Source organism: Salvelinus namaycush, chromosome 18, assembly GCF_016432855.1.
Source record: "Salvelinus namaycush isolate Seneca chromosome 18, SaNama_1.0, whole genome shotgun sequence".
In the NCBI taxonomy this organism is placed as follows: Eukaryota; Metazoa; Chordata; class Actinopteri; order Salmoniformes; family Salmonidae; genus Salvelinus; species Salvelinus namaycush.
Genome location: NC_052324.1, coordinates 1,054,114 through 1,069,499, shown reverse-complemented (window position 1 = coordinate 1,069,499; position 15,386 = coordinate 1,054,114). Strand labels below are relative to the sequence as shown.

Sequence of the window (15,386 nt, the reverse complement as noted above, 5' to 3'; positions counted from 1 at the left end):
AGCCGATGCTGACAAGTGTATAAAATTGAGCACACAGCCATGGAATCTCAATAGACAAACATTGGCAGCAGAATGGACTTACTGAAGAGCTCAGTGACTTTCAATGTTGCACCGTCATAGGATGCCATCTTTCCAACAAGTCAGTTCGTCAAATTTCTGCCCTGCTAGAGCTGCCCCGGTCAACTGCAAGTGCTATTATTGTGAAGTGGAAACGTCCTGGAGCAACAACGGCTCGGCCGCGAAATGGTAGGTCACACAAGCTCACAGACCGGGATCGCTGAGTGCTGAAGCGCATACAAATTGTCTGTCCTAGCTTGTAACACACAACCAAGTTCTAACCTGTCTCTGGAAGCAACATCAGCACAAGAACCATTTGTCAGGGAGCTACATGAAATGGGTTTTCAAGGCCAAACCGCCGCAAACAAGCCTAAGATCACCATGCACAATGCCAAGTGTCAGCTGGAGTGGTGTAAAGCTTGCCGCCATTAGACTCTGGAGCAGTAGAAACGCGTTCTCTGGAGAGATGAATCACGCTTCACCATCTGGCAGTCCAACGGATGAATGTTGGTTTGGCGGATGCCAGGAGAAAGCTACCTGCCCGAATGCGTACTGCCAACTGTAAAGATTTGTGGTGGAGGAATAATGGTCTGGGGATGTTTTTCATGGTGATTTGGTGAAGGGAAATCTTAACGTTACAGCATAAAATTACATTCTAGACGATTCCGTGCTTCCAACTTTGTGGCAACAGTTTGGGGGAAGGCCCTTTCCTGTTTCAGCATGACAATGCCCCCGCGCATAAAGCGAGGTCCATACAGAAATGGTTTGTCAAGATCGGTGTGGAAGAACTTGACTGGCCTGCACAAAGCCCTGACCTCAACCCCACCGAAGACCTTCGGGATGAATTGGAACACCGACTGCGAGCCAGACCTAATCACCCAACATCAGTGCCCAACCTCACTAATGCTCTTGTGGCTGTATGGAAGCAAGTCCCCACAGCAATGTTCCAACATCTAGTGGAAAGCCTTCCCAGAAGAGTGGAGGCTGTTATCGCAAAGGGGGGACCAACTCCATATTAATGCCCATGATTTTGTAATGAGATGTTCGACGAGCAGGTATCCACATACTTTTGGTCATGTAGTGTATATATGGAGACTGTTTCGTGCTAAAGTAAGGGACCAAAAAAACACTTCAGAACAAACTTCCTTTATATTTTTTGTTGGGGGGAACAACACTACATGTTGTTCCATGTAGTGAATCTGTTATTCAATGTGTTTGTATGGGCTAATAACAGTTTTTAATCAAATAATTGTTTAATATTTTGGGGGGATACTTTAAGGGGTCTTAAAATTCTAAATCAAATAGCTAAATTATCCTTGGTATGACCTTCTTAAAACAATTCCATATAGCTTAGTAGAACCCCCCCCCGGCTTAGACATACGGTTTAAAAGCGTTTCCACCTCTATTTCCCGCATAAAATTGTACCGAAACTTCCTGTTTCCATCACTGCTGTGGTTATTTATTTTTTATACGGTGTGACTTATATGGTGTTCCCAAGAACAATAAGGTAACCTGCCTAAATGACTACCGACCTGTAGCACTCACGTCTGTAGCCAAGTAGTGCTTTGAAAGGCTGGTCATGGCTCACAACACCATTATCCCAGAAACCATAGACCCACTGCAATTTGCATACCGCCCCAACAGATCCACAGATGATGCCGTCTTTACTGCACTCCACACTGCCCTTTCCCACCTGGACAAAAGGAACGCCTATGTGAGAATGCTACTCACTGACTAAAGCTCAGCGTTCAACACTATAGTGTCCTCAAAGCTCATCAATAAGCTAAGGACCCTGGGACTAAACACCTCCCTGTGCAACTGGATCCTGGACTTCCTGACGGGCCGCTCCCAGGAGGTAAAGGTAGGTAACAACACATCCGCCACGCTGATCCTCAACACATGGGCCCGTCAGAGGTGCGTGCTCAGTCCCCTCCTGTACTCCCTGTTCACTCATGACTGCACGGCCAGGCACAACTCCAACACCATCATTAAGTTTGCAGATGACAACAGTGGTAGGCGTGATCACCGACCAGACAGCCTATAGGGAGGTCAGAGACCTGGCCTTGTGGTGCCAGGACAACAACCTCTCCCTCAACGTGATCAAGACAAAGGAGATGATTGTGGACTACAGGAAAAGGAGGACCGAGCACACCCCCATTCTCATCGACGGGGCTGTAGTGGAGCAGGTTGAGAGCTTCAAGTTCCTTGGTGTCCACATCACCAACAATCTAACAAGGTCCAAGCACACCAAGACAGTCGTGAAGAGGGCACGGCAAAGCCTATTCCCCCTCAGGGATGAAAAGATTTGGCATGGGTCCTCAGATCCTCAAAAGGTTCTACAGCTGCACCATCGAGAGCATCCTGACTGGTTGCATCACTACCAGGTATGGCAATTGCTCGGCCTACAGAGGGTAGTGCGTACGGCCCAGTACATCACTGGGACCAAGCTTCCTGCCATCTAGGACCTCTACACCAGGCGGTGTCAGAGGAAGGCCCTAAGAATTTTCAAAGACTCCAGCCACCCTATTCATACTGTTCTCTCTGCTACCGCACGGCAAGCTGTACCGGAGCGCCAAGTCTAGGTCCATGAGGCTTCTTAACAGCTTCTACCCCCAAGCCATAAGACTCCTGAACATCTAATCAAATGGCTACCCAGACTATTTGCATTGCCCCCTCTCCTCTTTTACACTGCTGCTACTCTCTGTTGTTATCATTTATGCATAGTCACTTTAATAACTCTACCCACATGTAGAGATTACCTCAACTAACAAGTGCCCCCGCACATTGAGACTGTACCGGTACCCCCGTGTATAGTCTCGCTATTGTTATTTTACTGCTGTTCTTTAATTAATTGTTACTTTAATTTCTTATTCTTACACATTTTTTAATAAAAAAAATAAGCATTTCACTCTAAGGTCTACAGCCGTTTTATTCGGAGCATGTGACTAATACAATTTGATTTGATTTACTCGCATAAAAACAGTGGATGGAAACTTGGATAGTGTTGCTATAAATCCATGAATACAAAAGTGATGAAAGCATAACCGCCGTTCCTTGATCTGACCTATATGCTATGCATCAAAGTAAATTATTTTGAAGTTATAAACATATATAATCTCAGCAACTGTTCAAACAATATACCAAACAACATTGTAGCCTAATTAGATATTATTTAATTATAAATCAGATTATTTGACATGGGGGAGATGTGGGAAGCTTAAAGGCTAGCTTGCTTGCTAGCGGAGTAGCCTACAGCCAACTGGCAGGCACAAAACGAGGTAATGTAAAACAACACTAAACTTTCATTACATGTAGCTATTAATCAAATATGCAGGTGTTTCTCTTAGAAATGAGCTAACACTGGTGATAATGTTCTATTTGATTTCTAGTCAATTTACCACACCATATGAATCATGACCTTTTGGGTCAGGTGATAGGAGCAGAATTGCAAATTAACCACTCAAGCTATTCGGGGGTCTAGGTACACATAGATGGGCGAGGGTATCATTTTACCAAAAGGTGCACGTTGCTCCCCCCCCAAAATATGACTCCACCCAAGCGAACACACAGTAAATGATGGAGTGATCTGTGGATCGGCCTTAACATGGTGCTACGAGGTCCTGTTAAAGTTTGTGCAAGTGACATTATTTTGGAGTTTGTCGCTGTGGTAGAGTGCATTGTCATTACCTTGCAATGGCTCAAAGGAGTCCATAAAGTCCAGGTTGGGCTGTAGGGGGATGAGTCCAGGCTGGATCATGTCTGCGTTCCCTGCATGAGCTATGGGGAACAGGTGGACACGAATGGGGTGTGAAAAAAAAGTTGTTGAAAAGCAAATAGATTTTTCCAATAGATCTGGTTGAAGGAAGGCTTGGGTGGATCTGAGTAAATAGAAACAGGCTTGGTGTATGGAATGGGATGTTGGTGGCGGGCCCTCACCTATCTCCCTCGGATTGGGCCAGGCCATGGGCTGGTGGGAGGCCAGCGTGGAGAAGAGTGTGTCAGAAAACTCTGACATCAGCACGTCCATGTCAAAGAGTGGGTCCATCTCCATGGGGACAGGAGACTCACGGCTTTTGCGAGCAACTCGGCGCACGGCCATTTCCTCATCCTGACAAAGGGACACACGGAATGTGTCTGGAAAGATCTCCCCAAACAGCAAAAACTGCTCCTCTGGCCCCTTAGGGTGTTCAAAATGCAACAAGCCAGCCAGTCAGTTACACAAAAAACATGCAGTGCACATACTGTACAAACCATATCAAATCATAGAACTAATCTATTTAACAGTTACGAAACATGCAGACTACATACTCAAATTGATTAAAATCAGCCTCTTCAATAAAACACATGCCTCATAACAATCCAAATACAGACCAAGCAGTGTTTGTTTGCACAATTGAAGTAGGGGGGGTGTAACTTGTAACATGTAAAAGTAATAGGAATGTGGATCTGTGTTTGTGTTATTACTTTGATTTTGTTGTTTTTCAAAAATGTCTGTTTTCACATTTCTTAAGGACTCTTGGAAGACTAGCCCTTGGTGAGCTAAGAGATCCTAATAGCATAAATCAAATCAACATAGCCTACAGCTTTCCTACCCACATGTAGTAAATGTATTCTTTGTGCATTAATGGCCTATTCTTTATTTTATTCTTTGTCATTTTCACAGATGTCAAATGTAGTGATTATTTGGGTGTTACCCTTATTTTTTCACTCACACTACTTTATTACCTAATTTGAATCGAGGAAGCACACAAGAATGCATACCTTGAGAAGGCTTGAGAGATCGTCATCCTTGTGCTTCTGTAACTGTGACAAATTGGAAAATCAATGTTATGTGGCAGATTCATATATTGACATAAAATTATAACATGGAGTAGAGCATAGTAAATGTAGTACATTCATCAACTAGTTGCCTCACCATTCAGTTATAGCAACTGACAAGAACCTAATATCGGCCTAATGCTGCTCAGTCTTGAACATTAGCCAACTTTGTTTAATTGGAACATTAATATATACATTTATTTTTTAAAGGCACAATCTGGCAATAACAAAATCCATTACCCTACCCTTTTCTTGAAATATGTCCTCCACTTGTGATACTCTCGAATTACAATTTCAATTCTTCTTTTCCAATATTTCCCCTCTGTGGCTATTGCCTATGGAAGACAAAGGGAGAGGGAGAAAATAATGTGGGGATTGGTTTAAGTGGTAAACAGCAAGGAGAGGAGAGAGACAGAGTGGAACAGAGGAGAGAGAAAAAAAATCATATGATAGATTATGAAGAGGGACATGCAAAGGAGCAGGATACACACGGGATAAAAAAGTGGTCACAGAGAAGAGTTTGGTTAATAGGGTGGAGCAGTGGTATGGTATGGTGCTGCATATTATTTTCTGTGATTTTGTTATTGCCGGGGCGGCAGGTAGCCTAGCGGTTAGAGCGTTGGGCCAGTAACCGAAAGGTTGCTAGATTGATTCCCCGAGCTGACAATGTAAAAATCTGTCATTCTGCCCCTGAACAAGGCAGTTAACCAACTGTTCCTAGGCAGTCATTGTAAATAATAATTTGTTCTTAACTGACTTGCCTAGTTAAATAAAGGTTAAATAAAAAAAATATCCCCCCAATCCACTGCCCTTTCTTACCTCCGCCGGACGATGGTCTTCTATGTCCATGGTCCCATCCAGAGGAGTGACAAAATGGCAGACAGGGTTGTCTCGCTTCTCCACATCTGTAGAGTAGAACACATGCAAGAGCTACCAGTTGAGCAAAAAGAACACACCCCCTATACTAACATAGTAGTGAATAAGATTTTTTTTTATTTTTTTTAAGAAAACATTAAATAGGATTCATACACTGTAGACTATAGTTCTCAATCATAAGGGGATTCAAGTGCCATTCAGTGGCTCTGCAGACCCAACCCTGGAGCAATCGTTAAATCAAATATTTCTTTCAGCCAAGTTCAACCTAGCGTTTATACTATGTTACAACAGTGAGGTTGCTGTTTTTACTGAGAGACAATAGAATATGAAGCTGTGCGTGGAGCTCTTACATTGCATGTACCAGGCCCTCCAGATAGCGTTGTTGAGCCGAATCTTGTCTCTCCACAGCAGCTTTAGGCCTTTGAAGTTCTTCCATTTTGGTGACACTAACTTGCCGCTGAAAAGGCAGAAGATAACACAAGCCTCTTAATGACCTACTCAAGCGGGAGAGGTGCAGATTGGCAAAATGAAGAGGTGATTTTAACAGTTAGGTAACCTCAAACTGATCAGATTCCTGGGGTCGGCAGGTAACCTAGCAGTTAAGAGCGTTGGGCCAGTAACCAAAAGGTGGCTGGTTCGAATCCCTGAGCCAGCAAGGTGGAAAAATGTGTCGTTCTGCCCTTGGCCAAGGCTGTTAACCACCAACAACAACTGCTCCCCGGGCACTGATGACGTGGATGTCGATTAAGGCAGCCCCCCCTGCATGCAGAGCGGTTGGGTTAAATGTGGAAGACACATTTTGGTTGAAAGCATTCATTCAGTTGTGCAACTGACTAGGTATGCCCCTTCCTTTTCCCCTTTTCCTAGAACAATTGTGGAAGTCACCCCTGATTTCAGACAGCTCAACACTATCCTAAGTGAAGGCTACAGGGATGCCTTAACAGTAGACACATAACTCTGAAAAGGGTAACATAACCACTATGTATTTGAAAATCCTAAAATACAGTGCATTTTTATATACAAATAAATACTCCCATGCATTTGAAACCAGGTCTGTTTGTTATTTCATAAAATGTATTTAGAAATAAGTATTTTAATAGGAAATTATTTGAAAATACTTCCAATAGAAGTAGTTCATGATTTGGTCCACATGATTTGAAAATACTAAAAATACACAGAAAAAAGGTAGGCCTATTTAAAGAACAAATAATCAAATACACATGTATTTCAACCCAGGTCTGAACATAACACCTGCATCCATAAAGGGACTAAAGCGCTGTTCACACTGGCAGTTTGAAAAAAAAATTGCACATTCGATTGTGATCTTTTTCCTGGAGTCTGAACAGCCAAAATATCCATGGAATTGGATACTTCAAGACACATTTCAAACCACATTCATAGGGGATTTGAAATCAGATACAAAATCAGATTCATGGCCATGCGACTTTTGTCTGAACAGTTGAATCTGATTTATTTGCCCTCGTGTTTTTTTTTTACTGTTATTTGGCATATCTTGTTGCTTGCTAGTTACTCTGTTGACAGTTTGGCAAGAACATGTGGTAGCTAACTAGCAATTGTTAATTGTTTACAATGAACTTAGTGAATGTGTGCTACCACCAAAAATAACTTATTTTGAAAGTTGGATCGTCTTATCTTTTGAAGCTTTAAAAGTGTTTTTACACTACGATTTCGAACATTCAAAGCAACATTAGGCCGATATGATCTGTTGTCTTTGACTGTAATGAAGGGAATCTGCGGCATAGAATGACATGATACTTAAACTTAATAAATCATAGCATATGCCAAGAGGGACTACCTAAACGAATCGAGGGATCAAATAGATCCCTTTCGGTGTTTGCAAACATTACCGCACGAGGGGATGCGTGCAAGTTGGTGGCAGAACAAGGGTGAGCTCTTATAGAATGCCAGCAAAAAAAGCCCCTATTTACATGTTGCATATGGGTGCATTTCACACTACTTCTGGATTACAATTGGATTTTAATACTCGTATGAATGTCCTGCTTAATATAATGTTTGTGTCATCATTACAAATCAACTGCATTATACTTTCTTTTTTTAAACACTTAAACTTCAACCAGTAAAATGGTTCTTTGGCTAGCTTTTGCAACAGCCTATATCAATGAGCGTTAGCATTCTAGCTAACAACTGCTGCATCCAAAAAAGTTATTTTTGCAAAGACCAAACATAATCTAAGCGACTGTTCAAGTGAGAATTTAAAAAAATATTCTAAGTGTATGAAAACCCCAACAAGTTTTTTTGTTTACAAGTAATAGAAACTTAAAATCTAGGCTGTGTTGAATAGGCGCAGATGGTGATGGCTTTCTTACTCCCACCAAGAGTCGCACACGTCAGTGTGTCGTGTACTGCAAAAGGGTCTATACCGTTCTACTTCAAGCAACCACAACGTTATTATGGCCGTGTCCACAAAACTTTTAGCAGATGATAGCACACAGCCTAGTAATATAATCTGTTTACTGTAAGTAAATGGGCAGTTCATAGGGCTGAGGCGAACCAAGGAAGACAAACTATCAACAGGACAAGAAAAACAAGAAACAGGACATTCAATTTGAAGGACATGTTGTTAATGGCCAGTGTTTAGCTAGCCTAACCTATATCAAATGACCCAATGGATTCACACCCCTTGTCATTTTCCACATTTTGTTGTGTTACCTCCCAAATTTAAAATAGATTAAATAGAGATTTGTCATCACTGGCCTACACACAATACCCCATAATGTTAAAGTGGAATTATGTTTTTACAAATTAATAAAAAATAAAAAGCTGAAATGTCTTGAGTCAATAAGTATTCAACCCCTTTGTTATGGCAAGTCTAAATAAGTTCAGGAGTAAAAATGTGCATAGTAAGTTGCATGGACTCACTCTGTGTGGAATAATAGTGTTTAACATGATTTTTGAATGACTACCTCATGTCTGTAACCTACACATACAGAATTGTAAGGTCCCTTAGTCAAGCAGTGAATTTCAAACACAGATCCAACCACATAGACCAGGGAGGTTTTCCAATACCTCGCAAAGGGCAACTATTGGTAGATTTGATAAAAAAGCAGACATTGAATATCCCTTTGAGCATGGTGAAGTTATTAATTACACTTTGGATGTTGTGTCAACACACCCAGTCACTACAAAGATACAGGCGTCCTTCCTAAGTTTCCGAATAGGAAGGAAACCGCTCAAGGACTTCACCATGAGGCCAATGGTGACTTTAATACAGTTAGAGTGAAAGGAGAAAACCGAGGATGGATCAACAAACATTATAGTTACTCCATAATACTAACCTAACTGACAGAGTGAAAATAATGAAGCCTGTACAGAATACAAGTATTCCAAAACATGTATCCTGTTTGCACTAGGGCACTAAAGTAATACTGCAAAACATTTGGCAAAGTAATTCACTTATTGTCCTGAATACAAAGTGTTGTATTGGATATGCCCCCAGCATAACATTATTGAGTACCGCTCTCTATATTTTCAAGCATAGTGGTGAATGCATCATGTTATGGGTATGCTTGTAATCGTTAAGGACTGGAGAGTTTATCCAGGTAGACAAAAACCTGGAATGGAGCTAAACAGGCAAAATCCTAAAAGAAAACCTGGTTTAGCCTGCTTTCCACCAGACACTGGGAGATTAATTCACCTTTCAGCGGGACAACCTAAAACACAATGCCTAATCTACACTGGAGTTCCTTAGTGGCTGCATTACAGTTTTGACTTAAATCTACTTGAAAATATATTTCAAGACCTGAAAATGGTTGTCTACCAATGATCAACAACCAATTTGACAGCGAGAGTTTTGAAAAGAATAATAGGGAAATGAAGCACAATCCAGGTGTGGAAAGCTTTTAGAGACTAACCCAGAAATACTCTCAGGTGTAATCGTTGCCAAATGGTGCTTCCACAAAATATTGACTCAGGGGTATGAATATTTAAGTAAATGAGACATATTTGTGTATTTCATTTTCAATAAATTTGACAACATTTTTAAAAACATGGATTTTTTCACTTTGTCATTGTGGGTTGTTGTGTGTAGACGGGTGAGAAAAAAATAAATATTTAATCCATTTTGAATTCAGGCTGTATCACAACAAAATGTGTAATAAGTCAAGGGGTATGAATACTTTATGAAGGTGCTGTATATATTTTGCATAGAAATAAAAACTAAATTTCTTCTGCCCCCTGACTAGTGAACTGAAACTATCAGTGGGTTGAGGACATGTCTTTCCACTGAAGCCAAGATGATGGAGCGGGTGATTCTCACGTAATTGTCATTTTAAAAAGGAGCTCTTTGGAATTTTTGAGAATAAATTGACTACCACATTTTCATTTGGAGCAAAAATAGTAAGTTCTAACATCATTATAAATGTTGATTTCAAAGAGTTTAGTCAATGTTTATGTATTTTATAGCATTTTTCACAACTGATTGAAATTTCACATTACCACAACACTAAATATCGAGAAAAGAAGAAACGGATGATTTTTCCATGTTTAAAAAATATATATTGGTATACCACAGAGCAAATCTAAGTTAGATATACAGTTGAAGTCGGAAGTTCACATACACCTTAGCCAATTACATTTAAACTCAGTTTTTCACAATTCCTGACATTTAATCCTAGTGAAAAGTCCCTGTCTTAGGTCAGTTAGGATCACCACTTTATTTTAAGAATGTGAAGTGTCAGAATAATAGTAGAGAGAATGGTTTATTTCAGCTTTTATTTCTTTCATCACATTCCCAGTGGGTCAGAAGTTTACAAACACTCAATTAGTATTTGGTAGTATTGCCTTTAAATTGTTTAACTTGTGTCAAACGTTTTGGGTAGCCTTCCACAAGCTTCCCACAATAAGTTGGGTGAATTTTGGCCCATTCCTCCTGACAGAGCTGGTGTAACCGAGTCAGGTTTGTAGGCCTCCTTGCTCACACACGCTTTTCAGTTCTGCTCACACATTTTCTATAGAATTGAGGTCAGGGCTTTGTGATGGCCACTCCAATACCTTGACTTTGTTGTTCTTAAGCCATTTTGCCACAACTTTGGAAGTAGGCTTGGGTTCATTGTCCATTTGGAAGACCCATTTGCGACCAAGCTTTAACTTCCTGACTGATGTCTTGAGATGTTGCTTCAATATATCCACATAATTTTCCATCATCATGATGCCATCTATTTTGTGAAGTGCACCAGTCCCTCCTGCAGCAAAGCACCCCCACAACATGATGCTGCCACCCCCGTGCTTCATGGTTGGGATGGTGTTCTTTGACTTGCAAGCCTCCCCCTTTTTCCTCCAAACATAACGATGGTCATTATGGCCAAACAGTTCTATTTTTATTTCATCAGACCAGAAGACATTTCTCCAAAAAGTAAAATCTTTGTCCCATTGTGCAGTTGCAAACTGTAGTCTGGCTTTTTTTTAATGGCGGTTTTGGAGCAGTGGCTTCTTCCTTGCTGAGCGGCCTTTCAGGTTACGTCGATATAGGACTCATTTTACTGTGGATATAGATACTTTTGTACCGGTTTCCTCCAGCATCTTCACAGGGTCCTGTTCTGGGATTGATTTGCACTTTCTGCACCAAAGTACATTCATCTCTAGGAGACAGAACGCATCTCCTTCCTGAGCGGTATGACGGCTGCGTGGTACCATGGTGTTTATACTTGCTTACTATTGTTTGTACAGATGAACATGGTACCTTCAGGCGTTTGGAAATTGCTCCCAAGGATGAACCAGACTTGTGGAGGTCTACAATTTGTTTTTTCTGGGGTCTTGGCTGATTTCTTTTGATTTTCCCATGATGTCGAGCAAAGAGGCACTGAGTTTGAAGGTAGGCCTTGAAATACATCCACAGGTACACCTCCAATTGACTCAAATGAAGTCAATTAGCCTATCAGAAGCTTCTAAAGCCGTGACAATTTTCTGGAATTTTCCAAGCTGTTTAAAAGGCGCAGTCAACTTAGTGTATGTAAACTTCTGACCCACTGGAATTGTGATAGTGAATTATAAGTGAAATAATCTGTCTGTAAATAATTGTTAGAAAAATTGTGTGTCATGCACAAAGTAGATGTCCTAACCGACTTGCCAAAACTATAGTTTGTTAACAAGAAATTTGTGGAGTGGTTGAAAAACGAGTTTTAATGACCCGACCTAAGTGTATGTAAACTTCCAACTTCAACTGTAGTAATGAACAAATGACTTATTCGTAAACAAATGTTATTTTGAAGATCTCATTAGCGAAAAACAAAGATCTGAGTCATGACATTTGTGATAATATAACGTAAATTATCTTAACACATTTTGCTGAATAACTACCACAATGTAACTCCTAGTGTTTGCCTGTACTATGGCAAACTAGATAAACAATTAAATAATGAATTGACAATTAATTAAAGTGTTTCAGTAATGATAAGCAGGTTGCGGAAAAGAGAATGAATATTTCGGTAATGAGCATTACTTTTTTGACCAAGAAGTTTTAAAAACATAACGAGTATGCAATTAGCTTTTACCTATGAACCGTAAAAGGGTCAATAAAGAATTGTTCTGAAATATGAGGAATGGGGTATGAGCTTCAAGTACAATTAATCAAGGATAACAATAAATGATCCAAGATATGAGACTTAAACATCAAGATAAAATGAATTAAAATACATTCACAATGTTGGACAATGGTTGTGAATAGGGCTGTTGCGGTGACCCGTATTACCGCCACACCGGCGGTCACGAGTCATGAAGGCAGTCAAATTCCATGTGACCGTTAAGTCACTGTAATTAGGCTTTTCCGAGCTCTGATGCTGCTGATGGCCATTAGTAGTCTACCAAACTTGCTAACGGCCTGGTACTCAGCACTCTATTGTCCCTCTAATCATTCTGACATCGATGCAAATGTAATAGAAAATCTAATCAAAGACTTCATGAGAGCCCATGAGCTCATGTTGCGCAACATTTCTTGTAGCCTGTGAGAAAGACCCGATCACGTGATGGAGAGCCATGTGAGTGAGAGGTGCTCCGGAGCGCGCAGCACCCAGGGAGAAGGGCACAACGGCCACTGGACGCAAAAGGCATGGATTTCTTTTAGGGTGTATTACAGCCACACAAAGGGGATGCCGCCGTGAAATTTGATGCATTATCAAGTGCAATGGAAATAAGTCCCAGACTTTATTGTGTGTTATCCTCGATGATTTTATTAATGTGCATGTATGGCTTTTAAGTTTTATGTGTGCTTGTTTTTTTTAAATGGTCGAATTAATAAACTGTCAAATTGTGAATAAGAGACTGATAGATTATGTACAGCCTGCGCAAAAAACAAAGCAGGGCTCATACCTTTCATCGTTAGAGTCACATCATGCAGCCGTACAATGTATTAAAAATCAAAACCTATAGCCCAATGTTTGTAGAACAACTAAAATTACATTAATCAAGGCTGTATCACATCTGGCCATGATTGGGCGTCCCATAGGGCGGCGCACAATTGGCCCAGCGTCGTCCGGGTTTGGCCAGGGTAGGCCGTCATTGTAACTAAGAATGTGTTCTTTACGGACAGAGATGCTTGTTCTAGGTCCCAAGAAACAAAGAGATCTTCTGTTAAATCTGACAATTCATCTTGATGGTTGTAAAGTCATCTCAAATAAAACTGTGAAGGACCTCGGCGTTACTCTTGACCCTGATCTCTCTTTTGACGAACATATCAAGACTGTTTCAGGGACAGCTTTTTTCCATCTACGTAACATTGCAAAAATCAGAAATTTTCTGTCCAAAAATGATGCAGAAAAATTAATCCATGCATTTGTTACTTCTAGGTTAGACTACTGCAATGCTCTACTTTCCGGGCTACCCGGATAAAGCACTAAATAAACTTCAGTTAGTGCTAAATACGGCTGCTAGAATCCTGACTAGAACCAAGAAATTTGATCATATTACTCCAGTGCTAGCTTCCCTACACTGGCTTCCTGTTAAGGCAAGGGCTGATTTCAAGGTTTTACTGTTAACCTATAAAGCGTTACATGGGCTTGCTCCTACCTATCTTTCCGAGTTGGTCCTGCCGTACATACCTATACGTACGCTACGGTCACAAGACGCAGTCCTCCTAATTGTCCCTAGAATTTCTAAGCAAACAGCGGGAGGCAGGGCTTTCTCCTATAGATCTCCATTTTTATGGAACAGTCTGCCTACCCATGTGAGAGACGCAGACTCGGTCTCAACCTTTAAGTCTTTACTGAAGACTTATCTCTTCAGTAGGTCATATGATTGAGTGTAGTCTGGCCCAGGAGTGTGAAGGTGAACGGAAAGGCTCTGGAGCAACGAACCGCCCTTGCTGTCTCTGCCTGGCCGGTTCCCCTCTCTCCACTGGGATTCTCTGCCTCTAACCCTATTACAGGGGCTGAGTCACTGGCTTACTGGTGCTCTTTCATGCCGTCCCTAGGAGGGGTGCGTCACTTGAGTGGGTTGAATTACTGACGTGATCTTCCTGTCTGGGTTGGCGCCCCCCCTTGGTTTGTGCTGTGGTGGAGATCTTTGTGGGCTATACTCGGCCTTGTCTCAGGATTGTAAGTTGGTGGTTGAAGATATCCCTCTAGTGGTGCGGGGGCTGTGCTTTGGCAAAGTGGGTGGGGTTATATCCTTCCTGTTTGGCCCTGTCCGGGGGTATCTTCGGATGGGGCCACAGTGTCTCCTGACCGCTCCTGTCTCAGCCTCCAGTATTTATGCTGCAGTAGTTTGTGTCGGGGGGCTGGGGTCAGTTGGTTATACCTGGAGTACTTCTCCTGTCTTATCCAGTGTCCTGTGTGAATTTAAGTATGCTCTCTCTAATTCTCTCGTTCTCTCTTTCTTTCTCTCTCTCTGAGAACCTGAGCCCTAGGACCATACGTCAGGACTACCGGGCATGATGACTCCTTGCTGTCCCCAGTCCGCCTGGCCTTGCTGCTATTCCAGTTTCAACTGTTCTGCCTGCGGTTACGGAACCCCTACCTGTCCCAGACCTGCTGTTTTCAACTCTTAATGATCGGCTATGAAAAGCCAACTGACATTTATTCCTGATTATTATTTGACCATGCTTGTCATTTATGAACATTTTGAAAATCTTGGCTCTCTCTAATTTTCTCCTTCTCTCTTTCTTTCTCTCGGAGGACCTGAGCCCTAGGACCATACGTCAGGACTACCGGGCATGATGACTCCTTGCTGTCCCCAGTCCGCCTGGCCTTGCTGCTATTCCAGTTTCAACTGTTCTGCCTGCGGTTATGGAACTGCCACCTGTCCCAGACCTGTTGTTTTTCAACTCTTAATGATCGGCTATGAAAAGCCAACTGAAAATTATTCATGATTATTATTTGACCATGCTTGTCACTTATGAACATTTTTGAACATCTTGGCATAGTTCTGTTATAATCTCCACCCGGCACAGCCAGAAGAGGACTGGCCACCCCTCATAGCCTGGTTCCTCTCTAGGTTTCTTCCTAGGTTTTGGCCTTTCTAGGGAGTTTTTCCTAGCCACCGTGCTTCTACACCTGCATTGCTTGCTGTTTGGGGTTTTAGGCTGGGTTTCTGTACAGCACTTCGAGATATTAGCTGATGTACGAAGGGCTATATAAAATAAACTTGATTGATTGATTGATTGT

General features: G+C 41.6%; 1 protein-coding gene across 1 annotated transcript in view; it reads right to left on the bottom strand.

The window, feature by feature from the left end:
* The window catches only part of LOC120062985 (MLX interacting protein), a 40,402-nt gene that overhangs the window by 13,460 nt on the left and 11,556 nt on the right, over positions 1–15,386 (bottom strand). The window contains exons 2-7 of the mRNA XM_039013037.1: positions 6,102–6,208; positions 5,695–5,780; positions 5,121–5,210; positions 4,819–4,860; positions 3,994–4,234; positions 3,745–3,834 (exon numbers count right to left, since the gene is read on the bottom strand). Coding sequence (XP_038868965.1) covers positions 3,745–3,834; positions 3,994–4,234; positions 4,819–4,860; positions 5,121–5,210; positions 5,695–5,780; positions 6,102–6,208 — 656 coding nt within the window. The remainder of the gene's footprint in view (positions 1–3,744; positions 3,835–3,993; positions 4,235–4,818; positions 4,861–5,120; positions 5,211–5,694; positions 5,781–6,101; positions 6,209–15,386) is intronic.